This window comes from Columba livia, chromosome 5, assembly GCF_036013475.1.
Source record: "Columba livia isolate bColLiv1 breed racing homer chromosome 5, bColLiv1.pat.W.v2, whole genome shotgun sequence".
NCBI lineage: Eukaryota > Metazoa > Chordata > Aves > Columbiformes > Columbidae > Columba > Columba livia.
The window spans coordinates 59864678-59888664 of record NC_088606.1 but is presented as its reverse complement, the minus strand read 5'-3'; the positions used below and the strand labels follow the sequence as shown (position 1 = coordinate 59888664).

The 23987-nt window shown below is 37.3% G+C and overlaps 1 protein-coding gene and 1 long non-coding RNA gene across 5 annotated transcripts in view; one reads left to right on the top strand and one right to left on the bottom strand.

Annotated features, from left to right (window-relative positions):
- The window catches only part of LOC135579673 (uncharacterized), a 257122-nt gene that overhangs the window by 220320 nt on the left and 12815 nt on the right, over nucleotides 1–23987 (bottom strand). The gene's annotated exons all lie outside the window — the stretch shown is intronic.
- On the top strand, nucleotides 14814–23161 carry OLFML1 (olfactomedin like 1). Of its 3 annotated transcripts, none has more exons than XM_005499313.3 (3): nucleotides 14814–15331; nucleotides 17261–17549; nucleotides 20622–23161. In XM_005499313.3, exons 1-3 carry the CDS (start codon nucleotides 15206–15208, stop codon nucleotides 21398–21400), a joined length of 1194 nt encoding a protein of 397 aa, XP_005499370.2. In that variant the 5' UTR covers nucleotides 14814–15205; the 3' UTR covers nucleotides 21401–23161. The 3 variants fall into 3 exon arrangements, with proteins under 3 accessions (XP_005499370.2, XP_064921411.1, XP_064921412.1); XM_065065339.1 differs by having other exon boundaries at nucleotides 14819–15331; nucleotides 17264–17549; XM_065065340.1 differs by having other exon boundaries at nucleotides 14841–15331; nucleotides 17451–17549.

Below are 23987 nucleotides of genomic sequence, written 5' to 3'. Positions count from 1 at the left end.
ATACTTGTAAAAAAAAGAAGTGTATTTTCAAACTCAGAGAAATATTAAAATGAAAATGTGTTCCCCTATATGTGTTATTGCACATTGCTCACAAAATATGGTCCATATAACATTTTATATCCCTGGCTTTAAGCAGACTGACACGTGGTGCACTTACATGCAATCTATTGTGGTTATTAAATACCATGTGAGAGAGATTCTGAGAAAATAACATGTTCGGACGCCAACTATTTTTAATCACATTGTTATGCATTCACCTTCTGAAGGAATGGGTTATATTTGCATGTATCACAGTGAAAAGAATAGAAACCAAAGATCAGTACTCCATTTAACAGCATCAATATACTCATATCTTTTCCGGGCCAAACACAGAACAGAAGAATCATTCACTTAATGGGTGGTTACATATGCCCCCTGGTACAAATATTTAATGATTTATAGTGATGCATTTCTAAAATACTTTTTCAGACAGATTTTTGGAAGCTATTCTGGTTACAGAAAGGCACCTTCATCTTCTGAGACTGCAAATCTGAAAAAGTAGTCAACAAATGATAAAGTCATATTCTGGAATCAAGACAAAATGGAAAGTAAAAGGTACTGCCTAAGGTAATGGCTATTAAGCTATTTAGAGGGCTTTCAACTGACAGTATTCATTTTTTATCCTCCTGACTTGAAGAAGCCAAATAACAAAATATCCATCTGAGGTAGCCGGTGACCAATCATGTCTGAAGCACTCAGGACAGAAAATTCCAGTGTTTATTTTTGTCCAAATTAGTTTGAAGGACATCTGAGAAGTAAAAGGTCATCAGGGTCTATCCCATGACAGATGTTCTACTCTGATTTGTCTATGGCATTCCCTGAACAATGAAAGCAAACAGAAAGTAGTTTGGAGATCAAAAAGCAAGAGAAGAAAGCGCCTGTTCTTCCTGAGTCAACAGCAGAGGAACATTCTTTTAGTAATCTAAGTTCATATGGAACCACTTTGATAGAGCAGGCTGGTCCAACGGGCAGCCAAGAGTGTCCATAGGGCAGCCTGACCTGGCTCACCAGCTCCATCTCCAAGGAGGCAGCAGATGAGGTTGGACAGAAGAAGATAGAGGGGCAGCCCATGAACAAGCGCTCAGCCCCAAAAGGTTACGGTGCAGCCCGTGCCTGGAGCCCAGAACAAGGTCCATTTCCCAAACTAGAAAAGATGGGCCATGCTAGCGCATGGCGTAAAGATTGCTGTGATAATCAACTGTGCAGCAAAGCCAAAACAAAGCCATGATAAAGAACAGAAATTAAGCATTCAGCCCGGAGAAAGCCAACACGATCTATTCTCTGTTGTTCAGTTGTTTCATGGCTGTGACTGCTGTCTGGTTTCTATATCTTATATCCATATTCCCTGATAATACATTTAAATAAATAAATAAATAAATAAATAAATAAATAAGACAGTGCAAAAGAGTATGGCATTCCTATAAATCTGGAAAACAGCCCTGTCAAAGCCTGTTACTGTTTGGTTATTGTATCACTGATTCCATCCTGTGCTGTTAAAATCTTGGACAAGATTTGGTATCCCTCACTTCAGCCAGTAAGGAATTAATAATATAAATATTGTTATATATGAAAGCAAACAATTAAATTCAGTTCTGTCTTTGTCTCCAGGGACATTAAGCCAAATAACTACATAGAATTCTATTTTGTTTCACTATAAAGGTTATTAGTAAAACAATAAATTGTATGTAATATAAAAATGGAGCTACTGAATGCCTTTTGAATTTCCTGCTAGTAATTTCTATTGTCAAAACATCATATAATGCAGTCTTCACTGAACAGCAGCAGAATGTAGCTTTTAACTTAAATTGTTGAGACTGTGTTTAGCAAAGAGTGAGTAGTAAATTATTCTGCTTATTTATTATTCAGATTAAGCATTCCAGAAACATTTCCTATTCTATTAATTAATAATTTTAAAACTACTCAATGCAGAAAGCTGTGAAGAGACAGCTTTTTAGAATTTGATTGTTTTATGTGCAGAATGCAAAATTAAATTGCAAAACCGCACATTTCTTTGCTAAGGAATAAACAAGTAGCCTTCCTACTCATCAGTTCTGTGCAGCTCCCCCAGCTATTCCTGCTCTGTCTGGGCTGCCAACCCTTTACAGGACTCAGACTAAAAATAATCTAAATACTAGCATTCAGGCGATCACCTAATGTATCAAATTCTGTCTATCTGATGCTATGCTTCTCCACAACCTGGCTGCAATATACGTGCAAAAGCTGGCAAATTAACTAACATTACTGTAGCTACACTAACCTAAGGATATAAGCCAAGCAAGATTTACTGGGAGACGTAATGCCTTTTATTAGATCAAGTGATGCAGGTGGAAAAAAACAAGCAAGCTTTCAAATACACAAAGCTTCCTTCTAAATTAATTAGTGTGTATATACATATGCACACAGGCCAAGCAGATGGAGTTTAAAAAAATCATAGAACACAGACCTATGTCCAAATTTAGTCTTTGTTGTTCCAATTTTACTGCAAAATGCACATCTTTCAGAAATCTCCGAGATGGCAGTGCTACATCAGATGTATTATAATCAGCTCTGGGAGAAGTGAGATTCCTTAGCCCCCATAGGCAGTGCTGAGAATTAAAAGCCACAATCTGTCCATCTCCCTCTGTTTGCCAGTTGTAATTAAATAGACCTTCAAGATTTATATTTTCTCCACAAATTTTGCATACAATTAAGGTTCTTTTAAGATTAATTCATCAAAACTTGTTTGCTTTCTATTTATAGCAAGACAGGGCTTCCATTTGTTTAATTTAGTACCCAAGAGTTCACGTTGAAGACTGATGTTTGAGATTACAACAAACTATTTGTTTGAAAATTGTGAACTGGCAGACATTCCTGACATTAAGACAGATGCACCAGCAGTACATTCTGCTCACTATTTTCTGACAGTATAAAAAGTACATTAACTTATAAATAAAAGATTTAACCATGCTTGCGATTGCAAAATTTATGACTGCTCCTGCAAGTGTGTGTGGTCCAGTGGAATTCAACTCCCTGAACCAATCTTTTACAAACACACAATAAACTTCCTTCAGGCAAGAGAGCTGGTTTTTTATTTATGAGTATATAGTTAATATTACAAGCAGCTATGAAAGGGAAGAAAAAAGGAAGAAAAAAGAAATCAGAACATGTGAAGCACCAGGATATTCCAAAACAGGTAATCATAAATTTCATAAAAAGCCTTTTAAAATTCAATTGAAAAATCATTTTGTATTGGATACTATTCAGAAAAAAATTTAAAAAAAAAAATTGCTGCTTTTGGATAAAAAAGTGACTTCTACAATGCCAGTACATTGGCATAATGATATAGTTCATAGTCATCAACACTCTTTCCCATACCATCTCTAGCTGCATCATTCTCATGAACATGTTATGTGAATACAAAAGTAAGTGGAAGATTGAAACCTTGGCAACTTTGAACAAGTTCTTTAACTTGGTTCTCAGGATCCTAAAGGACTGGAGAAAGGACACTAGTCTTGAAAAAATAGTGGTGTAAATCCATGTAAATAAACACAAATTTAGTCACTATTTCTATAGACTTCTGGGGAATACTTTACCACCTTAGGAATGTTTCCTAACTTCGGACAGTTCCTTATAAATACAATTCCCTGCAAGGGTTGCTTACCCTAAGGTTCCAAATCCAGCACAAACTATCTGCACATTGCTCTATATTGGACCACTTAGTGAAGTTTTTTCCATATGCATGTGAACAGTTCAAACCAGAGATCATCATGTACATACATTTATGATATAGAATCATATCTTCTGAATAACAAATCACTGGTTAACTCTTGCAATCTGGAATGCTCTGCTTAAGACAAGAATTCCATTGTCATTTCATGCTTGACTGTAACCTCGACTATGAGGTTGCAGAACTGCCCCCCACCCCAAATGCTGCTCTACAGAAATCCCGCCTGATACTATCAGACGAATTACAGCAGCCAACCAACAGCCATATGTCACAATCTGGAAAAAGAGGTGGTTTACAGCTATTCTACAGTATCAAGGATACTGCTGTAGAGAAAAGAAGTATATCAGACTAATCAGGTAGTTGTGGAAACTGTGTTTCTCATTGAGCATAAATTGGCAATTGCTGTCCAAAGGAATCACCCTAGGTGTTTTGGAGTAAATTAAAAATCTTCTCTAAGAATTAGTCTGTGCAAAAATCCTGCTGGGCAAACTGATTTTTCGATGTGCCTCTTCCATCTTGCCTACATTCAACTAGATTGTAGGAGATTTGAAATTTCTCGTGAGATGATGTTAATTGAAAAAAAGTAATTGGGCTAGCACAGCTTGTGAAGCTTTTGAGCAGTAAGAATAAAGGTAAATGTTCTGTTTGTATCAGTAGCATTATAAAATCTTTGCATGGCTTTAAAGTTTATTAGCTCAGTTGTAGACAGAAACACTAGGTAATTAGGTAGGTAAAAAAGACTCTCAGGTGTACAATTGCATTCCCAATAACTACTTTGGAAACAAGTCCCGTAGCAGCACTCAGTGGTCCATGGCATCTTTCATCCGAAGTGTATTTCACCTATCATGTTTAAAACTGAAATGCAGTAACTGTGAAAAACATAACAACTGCATAGTAATGCCAAGCAACCAGGTAACGTTTAGAAGGAGAATGGAAAATTGGTTTCAACTCATTTCAGTCAATGGCAGCTTCAAGACAAAGGAAATTATTTAGTGTTCACTTTTGCCAGCCCATCCAGCTGGAGCCACTCTCCATGTTACAAAGTGTACAGCTGGATCTGTAAACACCTCTAACTAGTCAACTAGTTTTATCCAAGAGCTCTCTCTGTTGATATCATACCGTCCCCAATAGCTATCATACCAGCTCCAGACAGTTTACAGGTGTGCATATCCCCATTTAAAATAACTGGGGTTATCCATATTCTTACTTAATCTAGATTTTAGACCAGGTTTGTACCCTAACTCACAGCCTACTTCAGCAGCTATGCTTACTGTGCCCATGCCTTCGCAGTATTGTTTGCTCAGAAGAGAGCCAGCACCACAAACTCAACAGGCTTTCAAGTTTCTATGCAGTGAATGGGTTTTAAGAGGCAGTATTTTTAGTTCCTGCCCCTACATGCTATCATAAACTGTTCCTGTTTCCATTTCAAAGCCAAATTTGTGGATGGTTTCAGTCTCTTTGGCTGTACACTGAGCAGAACAAAAGAGGAACAATGAAATCCATTGTCAGTAGCAACTGAGAGGCCACAGATACAGGTCCAGTGTCTGTTACTTCCCTCCTGAGACAAGTACCTGCCCATCCTAAACTGAAACAGCTGCTGAAGGTCAGGACCATTGCTGAGCCAAAGCTTAGATCTCGCTATTGGGTCACACATGCAGCGTGAACAACCACCAACAACTTGATGTCCCTTGGCTGCACATGCAAGAATTTGCTGTCATTCTGCTTAACTGCTGACAATCACTGGATCATGTTCCTGTTTTTCTACACTTGGCAGAATTATCTGCTTGCATTACAATATACAGAGGGCACAGGTTTGAACTTGTGGCCATAGATGTTAAACTGAGACATTTTCCAGTGGCAGCACCTGATTTCTCTACAAAAAAGCAGTGTGTTTGCAGTTTTAAGCCTGTTATGTGGTAGGGCTACAGATGTGTTAACTGGGCTGCCAGTTCTTCTTGCATTGCCTTCTTACAATTCAGATTAAAGTACCTAGCATTTTGTTTGTTTGTAAGATTATGTACAACTGTATTTGTTTGGTAAAGGTCCAATAAGGAGCTAATGCTTATCCTATATATTTTTCCACATGTATTATATTCATTCACCTGATACTTGAGTTAAAATCATTATATAGATATAGCTTTGGAAGTGCCTAGCGCTAGAAAGAAGAGCTCATCAGCTTCCAACAGGTTGGTAAAGCAACAATTCCTGTATCAACATCACTTTCTAGTTGGTCCATGTTGTCTGCTATCTGTATACTAGGTATAGATACTTCAAACACATGGAGGAAAACAAACAAACAAATGGGTCAAACATGATTCAGTTGTTTTGAAAAACTGTTGTTGTATTTGTAAAACTGTCATTACATGAAAGAAAAAGAAATGAAGAAAGAAAAAGGAAGAGTAGTTAGAGAGAGAAGAGAAGCCAGCTGAAGGTGATTATTCGTGTTCCCTGTGTGAAACATAAACACAAGAAGGAAATATGTGGTCCTGCATGGAGGTAGGAAAAAGCAGTTTGAGATCCTAATCTATAATTAACATCCTCAGCTGTGTAACAACTTTGGCCCTCAGGAGCTAAGAATAATACATGTAACAAATGGGAGTACACAAAGATATCATTCAAAACAGATTACAAAGCCGTCTATACTTTCTAATACTTGGCACATGTCAAACACGGACAAAAGTTACAGTGTTTCCCTAAGAGGGAGTTCCAATAAAAGAAAACTGTCTCTGCAGAAACATGCCATAGGATTTTTCATACACCCTATGTCATTTCATTCTGTGTGACATCAGTATATGACAAATGTACTTAAGAGTTTGGCAGATGAGGAATTACCTTGTAATAAAGACCAGGAAGAAAGTCACAAAAAAGATGCTAGTGGCCAGGTCTAATTTGTTCCTTATAATTATACTGTGCCAAGCAGTAACATCTTTTTAAATCACCTTTCAAGCAGACATACAGAGATCATTTTGTCAAAGGATCTGAAAGAATATACCTAACAATCATTAATGTATGAACACTAACACAGTCCACAGGAGGATCCACAAATTTTCCCCCTAACTCTGCCAAGGCAGCACAGCATTCGAGAATGACTGCAATGATTGCTTAGCCTAGATGATTCTCAGAATTAACCCAACTGTGGTCATGGGCCAAGTACAATGACAATACTGCAGAGACTGTACAATCTTCTGCCAGAGGTAGAAGTGAACAGGGCAGAGTGAGTTTGCAGTAGAGCATTCAGATGCAATAATCGCGTATCGTGTAGAAAAGGGAATATCTTGCTATTATACCAGCAGGCCTAAAATATGCAGCAGTGTGCTAGCTCCCAAGTGTCAGGAATAAATATCCTATTGGAGGACTACACTGATTCAAGTGCAGAAAAGATATCCCTTATGTACAGATGCTGCTTGCCCTCTGTTGCAGAGAAGCACAGCAGGAATTTTATGTTTGAACATATGGACGAGTTAGTCATGCCCTATCTACTCACAGAAACAAACAGAGCCAGGCTGGATAGCTTGCAGGGCAGAACAGCTTTTTTTTTTCCTCCCTACAACCCAGTAAAAGGCCATGATGGTGGCACTGAATTTCTATTTTAATCAGTTAATAGAAACAGTTTCTGATTGCCTGACCAACTGAGGGCTAGAGAGATGGAAAATTTTACCACATATTATGCATTACTGAATGGATTCAGTCCTTTTCAGCTTTCTTCTTAAGACAAGTGTTCTGCTTTTTTCCTAACAGAAGATTCTATTGGTTGCATATTTTTATGACAAGACTGAATTGTCTTGAGCAGAAACATTTCAAACCATATAAATTCAGCATGTACTGAGCCCTGACAGGTCAAAGGGAACAGATCAAATCCACTTGCAGAATGTTATATGCTGTGCACAGATATATGTGACCTTTTTCCTGTGTGGAGATAATTAATTTCAGTGATATAACAAAGCTTGAGAATAGATTGAGTATAACAATGATACCACTGCCAAACAACAGGCTGACTTCAAAGAGGAATTAAAGAAATGGTTATCTATTATTCATGAGAGCTTAACATGTTTATGTCCTTTTCAATAGGCATTGTGCATGTGCTTTAATATTCATCATGAACTGGCACTAGGGCCACTTCATCTGATACGCTGGCTTTCAGATGTGATAGCTGTAACCTTAGCAAGAGAATAAAGGCCACAAAAACCATTTCTTGCATATATGTCATGCTTAGAGTTCACTCTCTGTTGGCTTGGAAGATACAGTTTTCTAATCTGGAGACTTTAGTGAATGTCTGATTTTTTGCATTCATTTTCAGAGATTGGGTGCAGCATAATATGAAACCGACATTAAATGAAAATAGGAAAGTGTCTTGACATGATGGTGCTCTGAAAAATGCCAATTTTAAAAGCTGTACAGCTGACTGCTCTGCAGGCCCACCTGATCCGCCCTCTCCTGACCTGGGGCTTGTCTGTCAGGAGATTTCTCTGAACTAATGCTCAGATTAATGTGCATCAAATAAACATGGTCTCCTATTATGTACCTTCATGTATTTATTAGCTCAGATCGCCCTGCTTTACACCATAATTACTAAGATTTTATTTTGCTTAGACTCTCTGGCATGCATCAGGAACAATTTTGAGATGATAAATACGTTGCCAGAAATAAAAATCAGAAATGAAAAAGACTGAAGTGATGAAATTTATTTTTCACACCACATTAGAGACAGAAATCTATACCTGTGGATTTCCATCTGAAGTCAGAGTATGAGCCCCTGCCTCAATTCCTGAATGCAATTCTTAGTTTTGAATTCATCCAAAGAAGTATGCTTGAACAGTGTAAAAATTCAAGCCATTTTCCAGAAGTAGAACTCTCAAGACTCCTGTGTAGAAATCTGAGAACACACCATGCCTCATTAATCTTACCTGGAGACCAGGATTCAGCTGACAGCACACAGATATAAATAGCAAGAAAGATAATCACAGATATTTTTTCCTTTAATCATATTCTGATCTTTATTTTTAAAAGTTATTAAAAAACAGTCCTCATTTTTAAGCACGGCTCTTGAGTTTGAGCTTTGTCCCTCTTCCTTTTTAGGACTCATTTTTATTGGTAACATGAAAAAGAGAGCACAACAAATCTCAACCATCCTCATCAAGTTCCGCATGGCCCCTTCAGGGCCTTTTCTGTCCTACTTCCCCCAGTTCATAGACATTTTCCTATCTTCTAGGTTTTGGGTAGATTTAATTAGACACTTGCTAGCACGACTCCATTCTATTCAGCTCAAGTTTCTGGTAAAGTAGCTATCACCATAATCTCTGAACATGTCATCAGTGAGCACTTGGAAATTTAATGTAGGCTCAGAGTTTTAGTTTTAAACAATATAACTGAAGAGTCCTGAATTCACTGCTGTAGTCTCGGAACACATCATCCTGTTACAAACTCTCTTCATATCTGCCAGTGAACTACAAAAGTATGCATTATTCATTATCAGTAAACATAATTTTTTCTACCAGTTAGTGACATCTAGTCATCTCAAAGGGAAAGTTATTTAGTAAGTGTAACAGCTTTGCCAGGTACCTACAGATCCCTTTTCTTTGCAACATGTCGGTACACAGGACATGAATTCATCTTTTCAATGCAACAATAAATGAAACAACACTGAAATATGACAAAATGTTATAACATCAGTGTCTACCACCCCTCACCCCCCCCCCCAAAAAAAAAAAAAAAAAACAACATATCATCATGAGCATTTAAAATTGAAATAAAAATCTTTTCAGGTTTTCACCCTGGTAATCTGTAATATGGTATTTAATAAATGGAAGTCATGCATCACACCTAAAACATCTGCTTCAAAAATAAATAAAACCAAAAAAACCCACAATCGGCATTGTCAACTGAACTGAGCTGGGAAATTGTCATAGGAATTTCCTGTCAATTCTCTGAATTTAAAACAAAGTCATTTTGACTACTATACTCCTGTGAAAAGGTTTCAAATTGTACAATTCAAAGTTTGTTTAGCTTCAGGGTTATACAAATTTAAGCTCCAAGGTATAGGGAATTGTCTTTGATCAACAGAACATGTAAGTCTGAGTTTTACAACAAACAAACAAACAGACCATTCAAAATAATTACACATGGTTGATTTTATGGCAGACTATTTCATGATCTGTGTCCAGATGAGGTTCTGTGGACTATTTCAATACTTAAAGGGGGCTTGTAAGAGAGATGAGGAAGGACTTTTTAGCAGGGCCTGTAGCGACAGGTTTTAAACTAAAAGAGGGGAGATTCAGAGTAGATATAAGGAAGAAACTTCTTACAGTGAGGGTGAAACACTGGCCCAGGTTGCCCAGAGAGATGGTCAATGCCCCATCCCTGGAAACATTCAAGGTCAGGCTAGACTGGGCTCTGAGCAACCTTGTCTAGTTGAAGATGCTCCTAGTCATGACAGGGGGGGTAGACTAGATGACCTTTTGATGGTCACTTCCAGCCCAAACCATTCTATGATTCTATGAAAATCTAGAAGCTGTTTCTCAGGGGTTTTTTACCCAGGTTTAAGTTAAGCTCAAATTTTGTGCCTTTGTGATTCAATTTTTAGAGCCAGTCCTCAAGAGATTATTGGTTTTTTGTGCAGGTACTGGACATCTCGAGTCCCTGCTGATATCAGGAAGGGAGGCCTGGCTTTCACCATTTTGGAAGGCACAGACCCCTAATACTTGTCACTGCAGATGGCTAAAGCCCACCAGCACCTGGCTTATGAAGGGCTTTCCACTTACGTGTCTCCCTATCATTTTGGACTACCTGAGCCATGCTTCCTTCTGTATGTTTTATGTCATTTGGAGGGTTTGGAAACTGTGTGTTTCAGTAAAGTTTGCCTTTCGATGACAAGGACTTGAGAGCCGCCTAGTGGAAGCCTCTGTCTGAATCTCAAAATTCAGCCAAGTCTCCTTTTTATCACAGGGTATTACATCCCCTATTGGTATCACTCCCGACACTATTCTTATAGCTGAACACCACATAAGGACTTTAATTGGATTTCATATGTTTGTCTTTTTCACAGAAATGTGAATAAGAGATAAAAGTGAAAGTGTTTTGTTTTGTTTTTTAAAAAAGCAGGATTTGATTTAAGTGTTGATTTCCCACTATGATAAAAATCTTTTCTAACCTCACAGATTAGACAGTCTCATCAGGTAGCAGCCAGTACTAACAAGGAACTTAATTCTGTAGACCCAAGTCTGAACAAAATCAGAAAATACACAAGAAAAGAATGATAAACTGTATATTATTAGTATAAAACATCATTAGGATTCATCAACACCAAAACCTACAAAATTAGGCAACCATAAAATAAACAGAATTGCAATCACAAACAAAATCCCATTATTTCAGATAGTTATCTCTTTTCCTCTTGTTTTGCTTATAACACATTTGATTAATGATCATGAGTTGCCAAACCTCAAGGCACACGTGCACTGATGTATCACCGGTGCGTCAGCCTGAGCAGCAGTTACTCTAATGCACGTGTGTATAAAGTGTAGAAAGCTGTAAATCAGACTACGTCTCTGATGTTTTCTTTTCTTCTATCTGTTATTGCTTTATATGTATAGGTTAACTAAAGATGAAAAACATAATGAACCCTGTTTTAAGACAGCCTGGACTTCAGGAGTAAAATCTGATGTATATGTGTATTACTTAGATCTAAGAGACAGGAGTGTGGGCTTCCCACATTTCTTGGGGTTGTAATAGCCTAGCAAAAGCAAAGGAAGAAGAGTGAGGGAGCTTGGGAGTCAGGGATGTTTCAAAGCCCAGAAAGAACAGTGGTAGGCTGGGTTTACAGAGCACATTGGGAGTCTAATAGTGTCACAAGTGTGGACAGACCCAGCAATGACACATGTGGTTTATGTGTCTGGTGGGATAACAAACATGTCCCGTGATTCCTGTGAGGAACTAAGGCACGTCCACATGAAGCCACAATGGGACTGGAGGCAAGTCAAAGAACTGAGAAAGACCTGGAACAGCAAGCTACAACAGTGATCTGGAAGTGCTGGAGATCTAACACAAATCAGACTCATCTCAGACAAGGCAGGGATGTACCTTGAATAGCAAGCTCTAGGTCTCCATGGCTGAGGTCCTGTCTCAGGACAGATAAGATCTCTCCGTCATGAGTGCAGTGGAGAAATGAGTTTCTGTGAAGAAATGAGTTTAGAATTTACACAAGTTCCCCTTCACTGTAACAAGGTTTGCAGGTACAACAGTGCTGCAAATTACTGCACAGAGCCTGGCTCACTGTGGCACTGCTCTGATTTTACCAACTGAAACACCAGAAACTGACTTAAAAAGGCTAACAAAACATAGCATGCACTGGTATAAGAGTAAAATAATACCTTGAAGAAATGTCATTTCTTCCCCAAATCTAGTATCCACTCTGAATTAATGTCAGCATCAATTTTAAAACACAGAAAACTCCTCTAGCATCTGAAATCAAAACCACAAACACAGACAAGGAGCTGAAAATGTCTATTTTTTTATTTGGAAGCCTCAAACAGCTGTCAAAACAGAGACACCAAATGGTAGGAAGGTGGAATAAGTGCAGCAAAGCAGCCACATTGACAAGAAAAGAATACCATCTTACCCAGAGAGAGAAGGATAAGAACAATGAAAAAACATATACTCTTACATCAACATACTTGTTTCCTTTTAGAGGTTTGTCTTCAAATCAAGACAGTAATAGGAAAACTATTCCAGGAGTAGCTCACAAGAGAAAAAGTGTTCCTTGAGATAAGAACAATCTTTCTGCTCTGTTAGTGTGTAACATTCTGTGCACCAAGACCAATGTCTTCCCAGGCATGCCAAGCAAACCTGCTTTAAATTTTAAATAAATATATACATATATTTATTTATTACAGATACAGCTAATATGTAGGTGAAAAACAAACAAACAAACAACATCTATATGTATAAATCTAGGCAGAACAGAGCTGGAAAATATATAACAAGTAAAGAAGGAAAAGGGCGGGAAAAAAGCAAGCTCTGTCCTTAAGCAGATGCCATAGCGTGCTCTCCCAGAATACTGCTTCTGACATGGTCATCACTGCCATTTACAATGAGATTATGGTTTAATAAGCCTGAGAATATTTCACTAAAAGAAATCCTTGGAAGCTTCTGGTCTTTCAGCTGCTGGCAATTCTGAGAAATGATGGAGTAACACTACAAAATCCAGTTTCTTATACAGTATGCTTACGCTAATATAGGATGTTTAGCAGCTCAAGATATTTTGCTTTGTAGATTATTTGCCCCTGTTTTAAGATGAAGGAAGTAAATTATATATCTATATCATAAATTTTAAGTATACTTCCTTGATAGTAAGTTTGTAATATTTTGCTTAGGGTATTTTATCTGCTTAGGTGGTCTGGATTCAAACAGAAATAAGGTTGCTCTGAAACTGATAATTGGTAGTGTTCATCAAGTGAAGTCTAAACAATTGTCTGTGATTATTCAAAAATTCAGACACACCCTGTAACACCCTTTCTGAGGAAAAACTTTCCATAAGGAGTTCTGCTATGACTGATACTCTGACATAATCCAATAAAAGTCTCCAAAGAGGCCTAATTTTAGAGGGAAACCCAGACTGCAGACTTCTAGGAAAAAGAAAATTCAAAGTCATAAAGGTATATTACCAAAGTCATATTACCTTAAAATAGAGCTTATAGACATAACTTGAGTCAAGCATGTTCCAAACTGCAGGCAAAACATGATAGATTTTGTTTTATATAGATGTATGATTTCTTCCATCACTAAATGAAGAAATTAACCTACAGAATCCTAGTCTTCATCTCCTGATCATTGCCTTAGATTATTGTGATAGACATACTAAACTCAGAGAACAACTCTGAAGAATTCCAGGCTCACCTAGAAGGTTAGAAAAAAGATCATTTTTCTGTGTCCTTCCCCAGTGCTGAAGCTGATTATTTTGCAGGAAAGAAGACAAAGCACTATGTCAAGATGTTCGATAGGACTTAATCAAGGAAGACCACACACTTCCTAGGGCGTCTGTTCTCGGTGCATGACCCTTCAAGGTTTCAAGCACACAAGCTTTCCATCCTCCCAGGCAGGAGTTCTGGAGCAAAGTGAAATGACGCTGGGGTGGAGAACTGGGTGTTAGTCTCTCTGTGCAGCACTGACTTTGCCTGTAAGTAGGAGCTGGCAAATTGTTTATTCCTCTTAGGATAAAGTAACATTAAAATAAAAATATACTTATCCGTGCATCTCTGTGAGATTTGCCTCTAGATCGTGCATAACTGCACCTCACAACAATCAAGCAAATGGAGGTAACAACCTGCCCGCTGTGACACTTTTGCATGAATTCTGTCCCAAGTCACAAACCTACACACAAGGCAGTCAGAAAGAAAACGAAAGCTGTGTAAATGTGAAGGGGAAAAAAATTGTACAGAAAGAAAATAGGGCGGGGGGTGGGGAGTGAAGAGGTGGAGAATTCTGAGAAAGGGAAATAGAAACATCCAGCTTGGCTTCAGACACAAAGGGAGCTTTCTAACATCTTAATACGTGGCTTCCTAGCAAATGCAATGTTAGCATAGCCACGTATTTTCCCAGACATGGCATTCAGTCATGGAAATGATGAAAAATAATAAATAAAAATTGCCTCAAATGCAACAGACTCATGTAAGTTAATTATAATTAATTTTTAAGTCATCTTAAGTAGAATTAGTATTCTGAAAGAAGAAACCTATCAAGGCCTCCATTTAGTTGACACAGAACTGTGTCAAGGATATTGATTTTACTAATGGCTAGGAAAGTACTGGCAAGAGAAGAAGGGAAGGAAGAAGATTATTTTTTTAAATAACTTTATCTGTGATTTTCAGTCCTATTGTAAATAGGCTGAATACTGGAAGTGAAAACAATTGCTTTAGACTGTTTTACAGTAACAACTGTAGTTATTGAAATAGCTACAGACCATTATGCATCGTATCTTCCTGTGAAAAAAAAAACAGTGCTCTATTGACTTTCCATCTATGCTGGCTTATACCAAGTACACACTGGTCACAGGGGAAAGGAGATGGGAGGAGAAAAGAGGGAAAATAAAGTATTTTTATTTGTACTAAATAAAATTTGGCCTACAGGCTTTATGTGACTCAGTACTGAACATCTGGGACTGATCAGAGGATCACAAACGGGAAAGCAGTCATCTGGCTTCTAGAAATAAACACATTCAGTTCCTCTTCCAAAACTTTATTTTTTTAATGATAAACTGCAACAGCCATTTTAAGTCTTTCTAATACTTGCAGCCACAGTTTTTATAAACTTTTCAGTAAGTTTCAGTATTACTTTTTCACATCACAGCACCAGACAACTATTAAATTTCATTTAAACTTGAACTGGCAGCGGTGTTTGGGATCGCCTTTCACACACACACATACACGATTAATTCACTACTCTTTTGCTTCAAAATTTTATGAAACAATGGTAGTCTTGCAACTCCAATTTTTATTAGTTCCATTACTCGCAAGCATCATGGGAGCAGCACAATATATGATGCAAGATGCAGCACTGATGAACTACATTGACCGGCGTCTCCTATCTCTAGAGGTATGTGCTGTCTGTCCCAGTCTGTACTGCCTGACTGCAAAGGGGTGTGAAAATGTATGAGTGTTCTTCTCTGGGTGTGAACACAGAACAGTTTGTATGCTAAACAATGTCAGGAAGATAAATTTCCAGCTTTTTCAAATAAATAAGTAAAATTGTAGCTAAACCTTTAACTACAGTGATTCCTAATTATCACTTCATTATATATTACAGCATATAATTTCAGAATGTTATATTTTTGTTCTGTTATCACTTGATTTTTTTATGACATAAATTTAGCTAAATATGCAAACGTTTACAGTACTGTCACAGTCAATCCTAGGGAACAGTATAACTATATTTTCACCAGTAGAAGGGCTGTCAAGTATTAACAAGGAGATAAACATTTATCAGGTATTTTTTCTATATACAGATGAACCTACCTGAAAGGGCAGTTTAAGACAAATTTGTGTAAACTAGCAGGGTATCTGCACTTTAACTGAGAGTTGAAATAATCCCCTTACAGCTTCCATTAAATAATATAAAGGCACCAGTACATGCTGCTTTTTCTGCAGTGAAAAACTACCAGTACTGCAAAATACCTTTTCAGTATTGGCATGCTGTAATCATAGATAGGTTATCTTAAATCATTAACATGTCCTTGCCTCCTGGCTTGCATTGACAGACTTTAGAGAAGCTTTAACTTGTCTGATCTCGCATTCCCTTTTGGTACAAAGGTTTCACTGGTCTTAACTGTGCAACACAGAAAGAGCTTAGGAATTAGCCTGGTATTCTGTTCTCATCGTGTAGACTGAGATTTAAATTTTATTAATCACCATAGGAATAACTTTACATGATAATTTCCATTAATTTGGCACATGTTAAATATTATGCAAGTCCACCTGTGGCATTTAGTGCCACACTTGAAAACATTTAAAAGAAATTTTTTGTAGAGAGTACTTAAACAGCTTCCTGGGGGCTTACGGTCATGTGTAAATGGGGGAGGGAGAAGACCCACACAAAAACCACACCTCGCAAAACAAACAAATAGCCACCACCACCAAGTTTACAAGGAACATATGCATACTACACTAATCATCCAGTAAACTCAGACATTCACCAAACACCACCTTAGAACAAAATACTTGAAATCTGTGCATAAAGCACTGACTCAGAACACCCAATCTGGCAGTCAGATCTACTGTGATTGTGTACTTAGGCTCAAATGTTGGGTCCATTTCCCAAAGTGGTAGTTGGGCTTCTATTTTCAGGCCACCTATGATATTTACAGAAGCAGCTGCATTACAGCAGAGAAATCACTTTCCTCACCTTTAACAATGTTTATAATTTGAATCTAGTTATAAATAAATATCTGTATTCTTTTCCAAATACAGTCCACAATTTGGAAAACAAAAAACCGAACAAACCAACAACAACAAAACTCCTCAAACATAGAAACATCAGTATTTCTATTTTCCATTTTAAATGGATGAAAAATAACCACAGTACATATTGTCTTGGTCAGAAGAGGTGTGCTTATGCAAAATGTTCACATTTGTAGATTTCCCGTAGAAAACTTTTTGAGACCAGTGGTCCTACAGGAGGAGTTCACAAAAGTTTCTGGAAAGCAAGTCATCAGAGATCATGTGCCCTTAAGTATTGCCAGCTGTTTCCACCAGAGCACTTTCCCCCTTCAGGCAGTAAAATGAAGTATCTGATTGTCAGTAACCAGATCAAGAAAGTGTACTTTTGTCCAGAACTGTGAATGCTAGTGCCAGTCTAATATGTGCTCTTCACATAGATATACAGCAAGAGACCGTCAATTTGAAATAGATGGGGGGCAGCGGGACCAAAGAGAACAGCACAATTTTTAAAGTAAACATGAATGAGGTTGTAATCTATACAGAATATAGACGTATATCCATGTATTTTCTTCCTGTGTTCTAACTCAAGAAGAGGCTGGAAAAATGCAACCAAGACATACTGGATTACGTGGAAGAATTCCGAGACTTTTCAAAGATGGTACTGTTGCGCCTGGCAGGACTCAACAATTATAAGGCTGAGGTTAAAAGTGAAGTAGAGAATTTGCTAACAAGAATTGAACGAGCACAAAGGGACATTGACTATTTTGGATCTGTCACAGATTCTCATACGTGCATAGAAGTACATGAAGACCTGGTAAAACAGCAGCTATTTGAAGAAGCAGAAGAAAAAAAGAAACTTAAACTCATGCTTAATGCAAGTAAGAACAGTTCCTTTTTCAAAACTTGGATGTGAATGAGCCGGTCCCCTAGCCAATGCATGCATGCTGATATAGGGATAACAGATTTTCACAAGTTATGTGAATACCACAGACAATTCCATGGGGTTTTGGCTGTGCAAACAGTAGACTTATATATATATATAGATAAATACGGGAGAGGGAGGGAAGAAAGTAAGATTAGTACGATTCAAACATTTATTTTGCAGATTACTGCATATCAAATTGATTCTTTGGAAGCTGCTTTTTATCATGAAGTAATGTAAAAAGCCTCTGAAAGTGTGCCCTTGCAAAGTCCCAGAAAAAACATCAGTGCATTTCTGAGTATTGCAGTTATACCAAGGAATTAATGGTAGTCCTTGTTTTTTGGAGTGGGCAGGGGTCAAAACCTCAACTCAAAAGGGAACTCACAAGTTAATAAGAAGACTTAATATACTTCTACAATTCGTATCCATTTTACCCTCCTCCTCTGTTACTCCTGCTTTCCCTCTCCCCTCCATGTCCTTTAGCAAGAGAACACACTGGCTCAGCTGCAAGTGAAGTTCAGTTTTGATTTGAAAATTAAGTGTTAAGGTACTTTCTATGAAGAATATATATATACAGTGTATACTTCTTTAAAACAAATTAAGTTTTATAAGTCTGCTTAACTGAGGAAAGTTGAGTTATAGATGTAAATTATGTATTGTAGATATATTTGAAGTAGTCTGCTTTATTTTCATCCAAAAGTAGTAAGAAATGAAAAATATCCAATGAGAAATATAAACTGCCAATTTTTAGAAAGCCAGGTAAAAGATCTATAACATGATCAATTATATAGTTCTAATTTCAATTGAATTGGACTGATTTAATTTTACAAATAAGTTTACCATTTTTTCCTTTAACTTCTCCCGCAAAAGAGCTTTAAAGCAGATGGTAACTGAGCAATCACCTTTTCTGTGTCTAACCTCTAATCCTACACCACAATTGTGTGCTCTGAATATCAAGATTTCTGTTTTTCATATATAGATTTTTTGAACATGAGGCACTTTTTTGAGAGTCATAAAAAAATGGGTATTTTTTAACTGCCTGTGATAAGGAGATTTTGAAGACTATATCTTTCTGAGAGTTTCAGAGAGGAAAAAATTACTTTCCATTTTCCCTCATTGGAAATTAGTACTTCCAATTTTATTGCAACAGTTCATAGCAATTTTACTTTTGTCACTACTAGTCAGATGCTTGTCCCATTGAATTCAATGGCAAAACTAGTCCCTGTGTAGATTTTACAGCACTTAGAAATTTCTAAGTAGCTGGCAAGACCCTCAACTCTAGTTGAGTCACTTCAAAACTCTAGCAAAAGATGTTTTTTTAAGTCCAACTTTGTTACTGGTTTTGGCTCAGGTTCACACAGACTTGAAAACAACAACCACGTAGAATCACTGTTTTTATACGCAGTGGTCGATACCTCATCCTGCTTCGGGAGGGAAACGGGAAATTATCTTCTGCACATTTTGGGGTATGATAAGAAACAGTGGGCTTTGAAGGTATCATTGTGCAGAGTGCAGAAAAATTCGGTAAACTTGTTGCTCACTGTGAATGTTTCAGCCTCTCAGTTTTCCTCTAAGCTGTTATGAAAGCCAAGGAGGGTTAAAAATCTTCTGAAGAGAGACGCTATTTACAGACTTCAGATAGTAATCTGGTTATTTCTCCTGCAGAGGAAGATGTTGCTAAAGCTGGCTACATATTTTGATTCAACAGTTTTAACTTTTTAGAATCTATCTAATCAATAAATGCTAGTTTTCAGAAAGATATTTGGGCTTGCTCAGGAAAGGTGCACCCAAAGTGAGGACTTCCGAGATAAAAATCCATGCTGTAGCAGCAATACCCAAATGCTTTGGATAGAGGGTATCAGCACACACAAATGACATAAAGGTTGTTTTCTACAGGCAACTGGCATCTTGCCACAGACTTCAATAGGTTCATTTCAGGCCAAGTAGGAAGACTGGTTTTGCTTTCTCCATTTCAACTGCTGCCAGAATTTCCTGCCTTAGGGCTCTGTTCTGTTTACTAAAATGGCTGCACTTCTTTATGGCAATTCTTTAAACTTCGAATGGCATATCTTGTCATTTATTAGTGCATTTGGTAAACACACTTGTTAATATGCTTTGCAGTAGAGTTTCTTCTGTGAGGGACTGTCCTTGATCTTAAGAGTCTAAATGCCTGAGTCTCCACAAGCTTGGTGCTTTTTGGTCTTAAAAATGTGTGCAAAGTGCACACAAAATGTAATGAAGCCAAAACTATGGCTCTCTGCTGGTACCAATTTTATCCCTATAGTGAGGTAAATTATTATCTAATTCCACCAGCCATGCTTCTAGCATGAGAATTGATAACACAGACATCATACCAGTTCATTTAAAGACCACCTTAATGTATGGGCATTCCCAATTTTGTGATCTTATATATTTGTTCTACTTCCTTTATGCTGCAGGTGTAAGAAAGGGGAATGGGAAGATAACCCAGTGTTTCGGCTTTCCGGTTTGATGATCTGTTTTTATTTGTCTTTATTATAAATGCAAAGTAAGAGGCTAACAGAGGATAAGAGAATTCCTCAAAACAAAAATACTGCCCACAAGATGTACCAGGAAAATTGATTTTAATTTATATGCCTTCAATAAGAAATAAGTTTGATTATTTGACTGTGTTGATCTAAAACAAAAGTAACTTCTCTGAAGTAAAAATTACAGCCTCGTGAAAGAACTGACAAGAATAATCAGAGAATCACTAAGTGCTCTTGGTCTCCTCTCAGGTACACAAACAGAATCACTTTTGGACAACACTGGTCTAATTGAACAGAAAACACACTATGTGTAGCTGAAAATACACAGCTTCCTTAGCAGGAGATACTGAATATATTTTATTAAATTAGCTTCAACAATACTTACCAAAGCCACGCTGCCGACACGCTTGCCAGTACATTGACCTGGCCTTATAGTTCAATTAAAAGGAAACTAAGTAATTCAAAGAAAGGAAACTAGAAAATTCATCTTTTTTTTTTTCCCTTTGGGTGTTTCCTTGCAGGTTGTGACCACATGCTTGCAGGTATTAAGTCCCTAAAGATCGTTAAGAAGACTGGAGATAAGCATGGCTCTTGGATGAAAGATCCTGGCAAAAAACATACCAAGATTTATTTATTGAATGGTGCTGTAAATAATGTCATTTGGGAATTTGCAAATATCATGACATTCACAGAAAGCAATCATACACTGAGAGCTCGCAGAGTCACTTTGCCATTTCCCTGGGAAGGAACTGGCCATATAATATACCAGGGTTTCCTGTTCTATCACAGATATGGCTCCTTAAATGAAATAATTAAATTCAATATCCAGAAAAGAAATGTAACTGACCAAATGCTACTGCCAGGGGCTGGAAGGATTCCTGCCTATCAGCTTTCTCCCTCTACAAAAATAGATCTTGCCATTGATGAGCAAGGGCTCTGGGCAATCCATGCAGAGCCAGACACTGGAGGGAACATTGTAATTACTAAAATTAACCACATAACCATGGCAGTAGAGCACACTTGGGACACATCATGCAGCAGCAAGGAGGCTGAAGCAGCTTTCATGGCGTGCAACACACTCTATGTTGTCTACAACTCTCCTAGTGGAGGCACCTCTCGCATACGATGCGTTTATGACATTCTGGATGCTGTAAATACTCAGGAAATCCCAGTACTGCATTTTCCAAAACGCCAGGGTAGCCATTCCACTATACATTACAATCCTAAAGAAATGCAACTCTTTGCTTGGGGTGATGGATCCCAGATCATTTACAAGCTTCATACACAGCAAAAAGTTTAAAATCATTATCAAATTTTCAAACACACTTAAAAGCTACCAGTCCCACGTCAACATAGTCATTAAAGTGTATTAAAATTACATTATTCCCATCTGTTACAACTTTAATCTATATTACATAATAGGCTTACATACCCCAGTGATCTCAAACTAATGTCCAATTAAGAATATGTAAAGACTCCATTAATATGAATTACATGATGACTAAATACCACCCACGTACAACTCACACACACACATGTAAATTATTCTTAAAGACTAAGGTTAATTTAAAAAACAATAATCCATCTCTGACATGTTCTCTGCCTATCAAAACTACATATTCTGCTTCAGTGCCATGCAAATCAAATAATACGTCCTTCCTGTAGCTGACAAACTTTGCTATCCTGAACTCACTGTAGGAAGCCTTCTTGCAAGCACTATAAAATCACATGCTTCCAGAGAAACTATCTATAAAAATTTAACAGGAGAGTTTTATCATATCACAAAGCATAAAAGTATATATCCTCATGGTTTATTTTTAACATGTAGTTCTTGTACATTACATTGAGGCTATTCTGACTCATTGAACTTCTAGTCTATTTCCATGAAATTTCCGCATTTTTGTTATCCATATAGCTGTACAGTTCACTTTCGATCCTGATAATACATTAGCTACAGCTAAATATCCACTTTTATCAGCTTTAATTTGCCACCTTTCATTTTTTTTCCTGTGTATCACTTCTTGTGCGTCAGAAGGAATGTTCCTAGATTATCTGTTCTGTATCATACACTATTTTAAAATGTTTTACATATCACTCTTTCATTGTTTCCTTTCTTACCAGTGCTCTTTCAGCATCTAGTTGTGAGGCATTTTCAAATCACTTCTATTGCTCACAGCGGAATCTTTCTCATCCTAACCTCTGACTCCAGCAAAATACCTGTACAGAGAAGGTGGCCCTGATGAGCAGAATAGTCCTGGTTTTGTGAGTGATGGAAAAACTCCAGGTAAATCCAAACACATTTTTGTGTCAAAAATTATATTAAAAAAAAAAAAAACCTAACTGAACCAAAGCAAAACAAAGACCAAAAAAAAAAAACCCACACACAAACACACACCAAAAAAAACCCAAAACAAACAAACAAAAATCACAATAAAACAAACACTAAACAACACAACACCAAGCCCTAGATTTTACTTGTAAAATACAGGTATTGGCTGTACTTTTGGGATTTTAGTGACTGCTGCATTTTTGTTTAATAACACACACACACACACACAAAGTGCTTGAAAAGCAATCCACAGCTGTTTCTACAGAAAGACTGTTTTGTTCTTTACACTGAAAGAGCTGTTGTTTGGTTTAAAAATAGCTTCAACAGAACAGCCAAACGTCAGAGAATGATCCTGAAAAGGAGTTCCAGAATACAACCAAGAGCGTATGGACTGCTTGAGTTGAACACCGCTACTCTACTTTTAGCAAAATAAACTGTATCATCCTAAGCAGCCTTAACGACAGCATCACTTCAATGTTACACAAGCCATAAGAAGCACAGCTAAAGACATCCTCACACTGCAAGTAAAGTGAGCTGGCGCTGATTGACTGTGTGATCATGGGTCAAAGGCACATCCAACTATTTGGCCTTTTTTTTTTTTCTCATCTGTTTGTAATTTTACAAACACAAAAATACAAAAGAGTATTAGCCACTTTGGAATGCTTTAACATCTTTTACTGCAAAAGAATGTGTAATTTTCTTTACTTAACAAATAAAGGCTTTTAATGTAAAGATGAATTGAGTCTGCTCTTTAGAAAAAGTATTCTTGGAATATGCTATGTATCACACTAACACACAGCAGAGAAATCCTATGTTATTATTCTACATAGATATTTCAATGAGCAATCCTAAAAAGTTCAAGCAGGATCCCCTCTAAACCTCGCTGCCTTGGAAATCCAAGCTTCATCATGAATTAAAGGTACTGACTAGTTTTGATAAAAGCAGAAAGTTATGCATGGGTAAGTTTCACTAGATTATTTCATATCTTACAAAATGTAAAAGAAATGAAAACAAAATAGAATAACAAAGTTTTCACAAATCTCAAAATTGAGGTTCAGTTACAAGGAGGGGCAAATTTTCAAGCCTTCTACTTTCAAAAATGTATATGAACAATCAATTTGAAGAGCTGAAATTCTCAGATGTTAATCCTGATGCTGATTTGTTGGAAAACCATTTATGCACAATCAGAGAGAACAAGGACAGAAGGGGGCATTGTTGAATTACCCTCTCTTAACTATTCTTTATAGCCTTTAATAGCAGGGACTCCACAATTTCCCAGGGATTTACTCCATCAGTTCACAAGCCAGCTGCTATAACATTGTTCCTAAAGCACAATTTCAGTTTTCTTTGCCACAATGCAACCCCTTTGATTTTTTGTCCTGTCAAGCCTAGGGACACAGGAGTAGCCTTATTTAACCTGAGAGTTATTTAACCTCATAGCCAATCTCAAAGAGGTACCAAGAAAGAATACACATGGAAAAGCATAAGAACAGTGCAAACATGTATCCCTCCCTTTAATGGTTCATGCCAGAGGCACTATCTTTGTGCTTTGTATCAC